The 12576-nt window shown below is 33.9% G+C and overlaps 1 protein-coding gene across 1 annotated transcript; it reads left to right on the forward strand.

Annotated features, from left to right (window-relative positions):
- The first annotated feature begins 8379 nt into the window (after positions 1 to 8379).
- LOC121244983 (heat stress transcription factor B-4-like) lies at positions 8380 to 10114 on the forward strand. The gene is made up of 2 exons (XM_041143240.1): positions 8380 to 8780; positions 8953 to 10114. The coding sequence occupies exons 1-2, from the start codon at positions 8532 to 8534 to the stop codon at positions 9778 to 9780; spliced, it is 1077 nt and encodes a 358-aa protein (XP_040999174.1). The 5' UTR covers positions 8380 to 8531; the 3' UTR covers positions 9781 to 10114.
- The last annotated feature ends 2462 nt before the right edge of the window (positions 10115 to 12576 follow it).

Below are 12576 nucleotides of genomic sequence, written 5' to 3' on the forward strand. Positions count from 1 at the left end.
TTCTTGTTTTTGTTCTTGTTCTTTCAAGTTCTTGAAAAAAAAAAAAGATCCTTTCAAGTTCTTGTTCGAACTTAAAGAGTTAAGTAGAAGAGAGATAAACATATAAAATAGATCTTACAATATTCATGGCTACATATCTGTATAGATATTTCAGACAACATTAAACTTAAAACCGTTAATTCTTAAATGAACTTGAAGATTAGCTGATACAATTAATTACACGTATGTCATCTACAATAGAAGCAATAATAATAGTAGTCTAGCTATTAGTGACGAGCATTATTAGCAATGGCTTATGCATCTTCATATTCATCTTCATATTTGTATAATATCTCTCTAAATTGGTGATCTATATTAGATTATACATCTTCAAAAATTTGCATAACTATGAATAGTATTTCTTCAAATTTGAAAAAAATATTATTCACTCTCCAAACATTATTTTACTGTTTTTCTCTCTCCTACCCATTAAAATCAACTTTTTGGAATTTGTATTAAGAAGATTTTGATATATGAAATTTGTATTAAGTTTATGATACAAAGTCTTTTTTAGTACAGATTAATATTTATTAATAAAATTAGTCATTTTGATATATGAAATTGGTAATATTTATATATATGAAAATGGTATTTTTGAGCACATGATGCTAATTGTAAAATATATAAAAATAATAATTTTAAGAAAGAAATAAAAAAATAATAATTTTTTTTTTATTATTTGGTTCAAAGATACATAATCCAATATATGAGTTTTTCTTGATATGCAAAATCAATTTTCAAAAAATGTGATTTTTAATATATATGCATACAGAGAAATCAATGCTAATGCTCGCACTAGTATATTTTTGGCTAATTTCTTCTTTCGGCTAATTGGGAAGGAAAAGAAGTGATCTTTTTGCTTTGAATTGAAGGTATGCAACAGTAGTACTGTTAGGAACAAACCTTCTTTTTTGGTCAACATCTTTTCACCGTTCAATTTCGCCCTTTAGTGGAAATCTGTCCCTCTGTCGATGAGAAATGTCCCCTTGACTCTAATTCAGATTCCTACAGCTTAATTCAGTGATCCTTCATGACCCCCATATTTAGTGTTCATATCTATGAGGAATTTTAACGACTTATATGGGTACTAGACTGTTGATACGATACATGATGATGATCAGTCTCAAGTACCATTTTTTTTTTTCTTTGTAGTTGGTAGCTAGAGATAGTTAGGCTAGTAAATCGGTCCAGGGCCGAAAATTTTCTATCCATCGTTTTTTCGGACCGGATCAATAGCTATCGGTTTAGTCGGTCTAGCCAATTATTTTTTTATTATTATTTTTCAAATAAATTAAGAAAAAAATTATTTAAATTACTAAATAATTTTAAATAATTATTTAAATTATTTAAAATTAAGTGAATTATTAATGTGGATTATGTAATAACTCATTAAAAAAAGTATTTAACTATAATTATATTTATGATGTTGATAATTACTACTTACTAACTTAGACTTTACTCTTTAGTATGCATAATTATTGATAAATGTCATACATTTTATATATGGTAAGAATATCAAGTAATTTCATTGTACATAGATTATTCATGTTTGCTTGTAACTTAGGTATTTAAAAAAAAAATTATTTGATTACTTTAATTAAGTGTAAATAGTAGATATATAATGTATTAATTATTTACATATAATGAGATAAATTATGACATGATTTATAATTTATTATTAATTGACAGCATATATTATTTTATATTTTATATAGTCAATGATAATAAATTAGATGAAAATTACATCATTAACTTATATAATTACTATATAAAACTAATATATTAAATTATTAAACATATTTTTAAAAATATATATATAGAGATTCGGTCCATTCTGGTCCGATCCAAAATTTATACACCTTGGGACCTGACAGAATTTCATCGATCCGTAATTTTTGGGACCAAGACATATCGGTACAGTATTCGGTCTAGTCCGATCAATTTTTCTGATCGGACCGAATTTTGTACACCCCTAGAGATAGTATATTGAAACATATTCATTGCAAATCAAGGCAAGCAGAGATAGTATATTGAAACATATTCATTGCAAATCAGAACAAGCCTTTTAAAAAATAGTAATGCTAAATATAGTTCTAGGATATATAAGCACTGTGCACTCCTATTGAAAAAAAATAAAGGGTTTATCATTAAAAAAATATTTTTCATGTGCGTCTCGGATATTTTGTACATTTTTTTCAAAATGAGTATGCAGGACTTACACACTCTAAGATTGCAAGTATCATTTCTCTTAAAAAAAATGGAATCAAGTCGAAAAGATTTTGTTTCTCATGAATGGTCTTGCACATGGTTAATTTGAATGTTCTGGACTTACCTTTAGCATTACTCTTTTCACATTTGAGCATGTATATACATATATAATGTAGCTCCTTGCTTGGTATTGTGATCAGACCAAGATGTGATGTTATTTGTAAGCTTGTAATTTATTGACACACTAAAAACGACGAGCAAAGATCTAAAAACTCAGTCAACATAAAAATGATGTGTTTTAATGATTTTTTTTATTATAACTATTACAATGATCTAACATTAAATGATATATTAACACTGCACCCATCTCGTAATAAGCAAAAACTGGATCTAGAAAATCATGAAACAGATTAATTTGAATCTGATCATTATACACATGAGAGATCAGGACAAAACCTGGAGCTGCATGCATGGGTACAATATTATTAATGGACTGTGCACACACTAGAAAGACAAACGAGTATCTTGTCTCTTCCATTACTACCCAGATGCCATTTCCTCGTGGGATCCATATCTCCTCGTGACCCCATTTCCTCGACTACTCTCTCTCTCTCTCTCTCTCAAGATGATCATCAGTTTGAACCCTCTTTGACTAGTCCCCCACTCTCTCCCCCAAGCTATCTATGATCTATCTATCTATCTCCATTAGGATCAAAAGTACCCATAATATAGCTAGCATTGCCTTTTCTTTCCAGTTTAAATTATGGACAATATTAAAATATAGAGCATGAAAGGGTTGTGTTTCTCGCCCTGCAGGAAAGGGGTCAGTGAAACAGACAAAAAAGAGTGCAAGAAGAGACAGAAGAAAGAACCTTGTAGCTTGTCGTATAGAATACAGGTTTTGATTCTTTCACTTTAGAAAGAGTAAAGAGACATTTAAAAGGAAAAAAAGAAAGAAAGTGTGTACGTAATTATATAATATCTCTGTCATTCATATCAGTAGTCTGCATGACCCGATACTTTTTTAAGAAATGGGGTTTTATCCGTATTCGCTCTATGTTTTAAGTTGTCTCTCCTTGAAATTCTCGTTGATCAGTTTATATTATTATTATTTGTTTATATATATATATATATATAATAGTAAATGTTGGGGTTATATTATATATAGTTTAGAAAGAAAAGTGATAATTGTAGTCATGAGTGTGTAAACGCTGCACAATCATTTAAAAAAAAGTAAATAAATACGAGACCCAACATGAAGAAAAATTAATTTTTTAATAATAGATTTCACTCTTTTTCAAAGCGACTGTACGGCGCTTGCGCACTCTACGACTGTATGCAGCATTGCTAGTTTAGGAAAGTTCTACAGATTATATAAAAGTATTATACATACAAGTAAAATCACAAACTAACAGTTTCATGTGATTTGTTAAATCTACTTTACGATAAAAGTAATTTATATTAATCTAACATACTAGATCAAGTCACATCATTTTTGTGAGTTTAGTTTTATATAATCTCTTTGTGACTAAAGTATTTCTCTTTAATTTATTATTTATGTAGATAAGATGTATATATTATTTTTATGAAAGGTATCGGCGGTGGTCATGTGAGGGGAGGTGGGGTTGGGGTTGGGGTTCACTTTCACAGCATTTTAGAAATTAGAATAGAATCTTCTTGGCTCTCTCATGCAAAACCTGTAGAAAGAGAAAACAGGAAGGGTTCTTGTTTTTCTTGGGTGTTGTTTTGGGGTGATTTTTTTTTGCTAGTTAGTCATGGTGGTGGTGGGCTCGGTAGGATCTGTGTGAGTTGCTGACATGATTGTGAGTGAGAGAGGGAAATCAGCCTTTGTTTCTAGATTTCCATATTTTGTGGACCCCCACCTTTAATTCCTCACTCTCTCACCCATATGTCTTGCATTATTCAGGCAAAAATGCTTCACAAAAATGGGATATTTGAGATGTCTTCAATTGTAGCACATGATTGAATTTTAAGCTAATTTAATTTTAAAGAGATCGGATAGACATATCACGTTGATCCTAAAACAGTTAATGCTATTTTATAAAAATTAAGACCCCGTTTGGATAGTGAAATGAGATGAGATGGTTTTAACTGAAAGTTGAAAATTGAATAAAATATTATTAGAATATTATTTTTAATATTATTATTGTTTTGAGATTTGAAAAAAGTAGAATTGTTTATTATATTTTATATAAAAATTTGAAAAAGTTGTGATGATGAGATGAGATGAGTTGAAACCGTTTTTGTATCCAACCGAGATCTATTCTAAATTATTCTGTATTTAACCATTTAATTCGATCAAACAATCGTTTGATCGAAAAAGATGTTAGCTCTTTTTCACACATTGCTTTCTCTTTGGTGATCATCATCGAGATAATCGATCTCCTGGCCCTCTTATGATCATAATTAGGGAATCCACCTTTGATATATAATGTTTCAGCTCCAGATCATAGATAATCAGACTTTTAGATTGTTCTTCATGTTCAAGCCATCATTGCAGATATATATAATCTCATCAATGATCAAATTTTGAATTACATGATAAACTATAAATGTTTATATATATATATATATATGTATAATAAGTGGGGGTTTGTGTGTGTACATAAGAAAATGTTGTGTTACCGAGAGCATGGCCCATTTATTATTATTATTATTATTTAATGGTTAAGGAAATATTTTTTAATGAGTTTGTATTTTTTATTTTTTTAAGTGTTTAAGGGGATTTAAAAATATTTGAAAAAAAAAAAAATACACATTGTCCGTGGCCACCATCGTTGGATATGTGTTCATATATAAAAGAAAACATCTGAAATGATGTTTGGACAGGAGGAGATGTATACGTGGGAAATATTCTCAGAAATATGAACAAAACATGAATAAGGGAAGAGGGTGGTGGAATTAAATAACATGTCTAAGTTGGAAAAAAACAAAACAAGAATCACGAGAATGGCATACTTGCAGAACCATAAAAATTAAAAGGACGACTGTTTCCATGACAGCCGCTGCAATTACTCAGAAAGTGCAGATGGGTAAGGCCGGTGTGTGAACGAGAGAGAGAGAGAGAGAGCAATGGACGTTTTAGAAGGTCTATCTTCAACTCATGCCGGGGAGATAGATCATCAGGCCATTTTCCAGTGTAATTCATGAATATCGGGACTTGAAGCTAATTGACAGTCCTTATAACCATGTGCATGCTTCTCTCTGCTTTTTTTTTTTTTTTTTTTTTTGGCCGCTAAGGGGTGAATTGAAAAACTTTTTAAATTTCTTAATTAACCATTTGATTTATTGATCAAATGAAGTGTACCAGATCAAGGGAATTAAGAATCTCATCATGTTTACAATTAGGATGTACGTAGGTGACTCATTTCGTGATGGTTTGGCAACTAGATGACCGGCCACTTGGAAAGATGCATCGATCGATCTTGACTTATTGTCGAAGTTTAAATGATTGACACATGCAGTAGTACTACTCACTTTAAATGTCTCAGATCCCTTAATTTTCTCTTTTGATGCGCATCTCCTGATTGTTTTGCCACTGATCTTTTTCTTCTGTTGATCAGATCATGTAGGAATGATATAATATCAATATGCCAATAGTTTGGTCACTTCAAGCAGGCATGCATTTATCTTTTACTCATAAGAGTTTGTCAAATAGCTAGCAACAACCCCCCTTCTCATTAGTTACTATTCACCACCCCACATTCTATGAAAAACATTCCCAGAAAAATACCTCTGCATTCTATGAAAAACATCTCTACATCCTATGAAAAAATTATAAGTGTGGGGTGTAGGAGTGAATAGCGGCTGATGCATATCATTCCTCTTCCTTTTAAGTCTATAATATTGAGGAAAAATAAGGTCTTGACTTAATGCAGTTGATTACTGTTGAAAGTGATACGTTACATCTTACTCCTCCATGTTTATGACATGACACTATATATCATTTTTTGAAAAATGTCAGTTATCATAACTGAATCAGTGGCATGTGATATAAGGGTTAGGGTCGATCTAAGGTATGAGTCAAACTCGATTTGAATGAGCATTCAGGACTTCCTATCATCTAGACATCACATGTCTAATTTTCAACAAATAAAATGCTATATACGATGGTCACATCCAAATAGAGAAGCGACTTGATCCAGCCGAGAAATGTGATCTATTTAAATTGGGTTATGAAAATTTTCAACATGCATACTAGTAATTATTAGAACATCAAGTTTTACTACTCCAATTTAATTTATGGAGATGGGAATTAAGAGTGGGGAGAACATGTAAAAAGTACGAAATTTTATGGTGGGGAACCGGGGGCAGTTTAGCTTTGTTTTTCCAATAATGAGAATCATAGGCACGATCAAATTAATCAGTTGAGTATCTATGTGAAATAATTAGTCATCATTTTCTTATTCTTTTCACTTTGGCCTGCTTTTGTGTCCCTACTACTGATCTCCTCCCCTACTGTCACTTACTGATCATCACTACTCAATGAATCCATCCATCCATCCATCCAATATTACTACTTTTTATTGGATCCCTCATTAACCACTTATTGCAATGGTTTTCATGCAATCTTGTTCAAGTTTTGACACCTGTGGCCTTATTACTGCATCAGAAACTGTAGAACTTGACCTTATTATGTTCCTATTGTCCTGCACACATGTCATTCTACTGATTAGAAGGCATGAAGATCCCATTCCTCCTAGGGAGAGAGGAAAAGAGAAGCTAGGGGTCGATGGGAATGCATGTTTATTATAAGTATATAAAACAAATATTCCTTGGGCCATTACAAAAGAAAGGAAAAAGCTGTCAAATTTTTTACAGTCATTCATAGAAACTTTTGGGTCCAATAATTCAATCACCTGGACACGTCAGCCCCAAGAAGCCGAGCCGTAGAAGAGCCAAAGTAGGCAGGCTAAAGGTTGTGGGTGATATCGAAGTTTGGAATATTGTGAGAGAAAGAAGGAAGGAAGGAGGGAGGGAGAAGAAACAAGAAGAAGGAGAAGAAGAAGAAGAAGAAAAGTGGTTAGAGAGAGATAGAGACAGAGAGAGAGAGAGAAGCATTAGAAGGGAAGAAGAAATGTCGTCACCAAGAACACAGGCTTTAAATCCCATCACGTAGTTCGATGTATCCTTTACCTTATATCTGCAAGAGAGAGAGAGAGAGAGAGAGACAGAGGGAGAGGGAGGTTGGAGTAGTAGAAAATGATAGGGATTCGAAATTGGAGACTGTGTTTCTGGTTGGTGACATTAAACAACAAAGGGAAAACTACAAATTAGAAAAGAGGACGACACTCGTTTGACGTGAAGTGATCGATGAAACCCAACAACCTCTCTCTCTCTCTCTCTCTCTCTCTCTCTCTACTCTTCTTTCTTTTCTTTTATTCTTAAAAACTTTTTCATTTATTCAAAAAGACAGTATTTTTGCTTGACGGGATTACCCTTTTCTTCAAAGGGTTTTGTTTTACCTACATTTGCATTATTCTGCAGCATGCTTGCTACAAAAAAAAAATCTTACCTTTTCTATCTCTCTCTCTCTCTCTCTCACTAAAACTTGGAAGGAATTTTTTAAGGTGCAATTAATGTTATGTTCTTGACAAACATATATAGTTCTTCTAAAAGAAGCTGTGCGTAAGATTCAGAATTTGGAACCAGAACAAGAAAAGACTACGACGAATGCAGAATAGTAGTAGTATTAATGAAGCGTTTGACTGTACATTTAGTATCAGAAATGAAAAAGAAAATGAAAGAAAAAGGTCATGGGGGAGAAAGAACTTGATCGAAGGGATCATGCAGGATATATACAAGAGGGTGTGCAATGTCAATTTCCAAAGGCAAGGCCTGCACTGCACCATCCTCCTGTGCGTGATTTTAAGTGGGTGTGCGCGGGATCCATGTCAGGAGCCGAGAGATCAGAGAGAGAGAGAGAGAGAGAGAGAGAGAGTCACGGGTTTGTCTTGAAAGGCCCTTATTTCACAGTCCTAGACAGACAGACACATATTCTTCCTCACTACATAACCGAGGATGGAAATATATAAAAATAAATAAATAAAGAAAAAAAAAAGTTAAATAATAATACTTTTTTAAAAGAAAAAAACAGGAAAAAACAACAGCATTACACAGTACCACTACCACCTCTTCCCCCCACATTTTTATCCAGCGACAAGCAGTCTTACTCGTCCACTCAAACCCACTATATTTCTCTCCCTCTCTCTCCATCTCTCTGTGCTTGTGAGGAAAAGAGCTTCTGCTTAAGCTTTCTTTCGATGGCACTTATGCTGGATAATTGTGAAGGCATTTTACTCTCTTTAGACTCCCACAAATCAGTCCCAGCTCCATTCCTCACCAAAACCTACCAACTGGTAGACGATCCCGCCACAGACCACATAGTTTCTTGGGGAGAAGACGATACCACTTTTGTTGTTTGGCGGCCGCCTGAGTTCGCTCGAGACCTCCTCCCCAACTACTTCAAGCACAACAACTTCTCAAGCTTCGTTCGACAGCTCAACACCTATGTGCGTATATATATATATATATATATATATGTTTATATAAATATATGTAGCTAGCTAGCTGCTTCACTCTCTCAGACAGTATCATGTGTTAGAAATCAGTCCTTGATATATGTTTTTCGTTTTTACTGAATGGGTTGTCATTTTGTTTTGCTTGTGTGTTCGGAAAAACTAGGGTTTTCGAAAGATCGTGCCGGACAGATGGGAGTTTGCCAACGAATTTTTCAAGAAGGGGGAGAAGCATTTGCTGTGTGAGATCCATAGGAGGAAAACTGCTCAGCCTCAAGTAGGCATTAACGGCCAGCACCATCATCATCACCACCCGCATTCTCCACTTGGCGTCAATGGCGGTCCGAGTTTCTTCCCCTTTCAAGGCCGACTTAGCATCTCCCCCTCTGACTCGGATGAGCAAGCCAATTGGTGTGACTCTCCCCCACTCTCTTCCCCGGGCGGAGGAGGCGCCGGAATCTCTGTTGTTGGAGGTAACTACAACAGCTCGGTGACGGCGCTGTCGGAGGATAATGAAAGACTCAGGCGAAGCAACTCCATGCTGATCTCTGAGCTCGCACACATGAGGAAGCTTTACAATGATATCATTTATTTCGTACAAAACCATGTAAAGCCTGTGGCACCAAGCAATTCTTACCCTTCATCTTTACTTCTCTGCAACCCACCCGCGACTGCAACTCCTCTTACTTCTAATAGTCCTATACTGCAAAAACCTTTAAACCAGATTTTGGGGTACTATCCTACTAACCCTAAGCAAGCCCCTCACACCCATTCTTTGAACTCGCCAATCTCTACAAAGAACTCCGTGACAATTCTTGAAGAACGCAACAACAATGGCTGCAAGACAAAGTTGTTTGGAGTGCCTCTTCAATCGAAGAAAAGATTGCACCCTGAGTACTGTGCTAATCCTACGAACATGGAAACAAGCAAGGCTCGTTTAGTCTTGGAAAAGAATGATTTAGGCTTCAATCTCATGCCTCCTTCAACATGTTAGTTTCCTCGAATCCATTAAGAATCTAGGATCCTAGCTTTTTCACTTTCTTTTTTCTCCGGCCTTTATTTATTTTTCCTATTTTTCTTGTTTCTCTTTTTCTTTTTCATCTTTTTGAGCACTCTGAAAGTCTGATGATCATATTAATATTTGATGATATGTGTGTGCGTGCGTGCGTGTGGGTTTTTGTGAGTGAGTCTGTGTATATATAACTTTAGTGTCGGTATTATCTTTGTTCCCCCGGCCTCAGCCATGAATGCAGGTGGGTTTTGGTTAGAGTGAAGCTGATTATATAGCAACATTTGAAAATCACCAATGCCATCTTTTACTTTGAGCATTCCTCGATCGTTTTCACTGGTGCCATTTATTGCTCTCGATTCTCGTATCTCTTCTGCCTCTCCTTCTACTTCTTTTTCTGATTTTGATCTCTAAGTGTTCAGTTCATTAATGCAGGAGAGAGAGAGAGAGAGAGAGAGAGAGAGAGAGTATTGATGGGTTTTCCTCTTGAGTTTTATTAAAATTAGAGAAAAAGCAAAAACAAAGAAGTTGCAGCTGGTTATTCATTGACAATTTTCTCTAGGGCTTTCTCTGATTAATCCATTAATGGTAGCTTGACACAGAAAAAACCACTCCACCTAAAGTTTAAAGACATGCACGAAAAATATAATAAAACCAAAAAGCAACTGACAGCAGATGACAATTCGTTCCTCAAAATTGTATATTAGCAGAGTCATTATTGTTTTTACCATCGCCATTATTGTCAAGAAAAGAAGGTATACCATGATTTACAAAAAAGCAGGTTATCATGTCGTATAATGAAGGTTATAATCTCTATTTCTCGTTTTTATGAACTGTCAGTCACGAGAGAGAGTGATAGAGAGAGAGAGAGAGAGAGAAAGATCAGTGTGTTGTTCGATGAAAGCGAAATGTGAAGACAACTGACTAAAAATGTGGTTTGAAATGTTTCCATCAAGGCTTCTATACTACTTCTTCTTCTTCTTCTTAGGACCAAAGCCTTTGCCTTTTCCTACTTTAGTAAGTACCCGATCAACGTCTTCAAGCTAGATCTCTTTGGATGCGAACCTTGTGAGTATATCCAGAAGATCGAGTACAACTATTAGTGCTGTAGAAATTTTATAAAAGTAAATCATAAATTAACATAATTTTTTTTATATAATACGCTAGTTCTATTTTATAATGAGAAATAATTTAACTACAAAGAGATTACATAAAAGTAAAACTACAAACTGATATTTTTTAATGCAGTATATCAGATTATAAAATTATTTTTATTATAAAATAAATTTAATAAAATTATAATATAAAATCATGTCAGTTTGTACGTGAGTTTATTTTTATATATCTCTTTGTACGTGTATGTAGCAATTCCCTTTTATAATAAAAGTAATTTTACAAATTTAAAATACGTCAATTTAAATTAGAAGTATACTCTTATAAAATCTCTTCCCTAAAGCTTCTTTCTATCAAGAAACCTTTCTCTTCTTTTACTTCTGCCAGGCAAAAACCAAAAAGAAAGAGCGCTAGTTGAATGGTAGATGAAGATGGAAATCATTCTTTTTCCCGAGTACCCCATCTCTTTTACGGGTTTGCTTCTCCATTATCTTTTTTCCTGCACAGATTTGGTCTGATCATATGCCAAAAAGAAAACAAAACCCTAGATTAACACCAGGTACCCCTATGATATTCTGGCCCTACCCATACAAGCTGCTTTTTTCGCCCTTTTGGAGATCAGTCGCACGTGATTACAGTGTGCATGACACATGTGTTGAAGGAAGGAAGGAAGGAAGGAAGCAGGATATACGTTCAGCTTGGTCCAGTGGAAGGGAAGGGAAGGGAAGGGAGTAGAAAAGTGGGTATAATGGGCTTCAAAAGTGGATACGGATCCTGCCGTAAAAGGTGCTTTAAGCCTTTATATATAGGAAGAAGAGATCAAGAGCGTCTGTGTGTTAATACTGAATAGCCGTATTGAGAACCACGTACTGATCATGAGTTTTTCGAGAGCATGAGAGAAAAATACAAAAAAAAAAAAAAAAGGGGGGAAAAGATGAGTTTTGATTTTCAAAGAAAAACAAAAGACATGTTTGGTTCGTTCTAATCTTTTGAAATGTACTATGTAGAAGTCTTCTAATTCCTATCATTTCTTTTGGTATAGGGCACTTTATTGACAATTTTATACATTTATTAATATATATATATATATATATATGGTAATTAAAGGCATATAGTGATATAGCTAGGAATGATTTAATTAGAAGACTAAGGCAAAAGGTTAATAGATATTGTACATGACAAGATTTATGTTTACAATGGCTGAGTTTTTCTCTTCCTCTTTTTCTTGACAGATCATGGTAAGATAAATATATATATATATATATATTAGTAGAAACTCTTAGGGCCCGTTTGGATACAGAGGTGAGATCACTAAAATGAAACTATCTCATCTCATTTTAACTAACAATTTCACTATTATTCACAGACCATCTTAATTACATCTAGTATATATATTTCAATTACATGCTCAAAAATAGAAAATGGGGATGGTGAAGAAATATATCAATTGGTATCGAAGTACTTGGCCTATTCTCCATTCCCGATCGATAGGAATGTTAACAACAATAAAAGACCTCTTTTTTCAAAAGGAAATGTTACTTTTTTTCTTAGGTGCCGTTTGGATATATAGTGAGTTGAGATAGTCATGAAAGTTGCTTGTTATTTAAGCGATTAACATTAAATATTATGACACATAAACAACTAATTTAATTGGAATATTGATTATAT

Source organism: Juglans microcarpa x Juglans regia, chromosome 8S, assembly GCF_004785595.1.
Source record: "Juglans microcarpa x Juglans regia isolate MS1-56 chromosome 8S, Jm3101_v1.0, whole genome shotgun sequence".
In the NCBI taxonomy this organism is placed as follows: domain Eukaryota; kingdom Viridiplantae; phylum Streptophyta; class Magnoliopsida; order Fagales; family Juglandaceae; genus Juglans; species Juglans microcarpa x Juglans regia.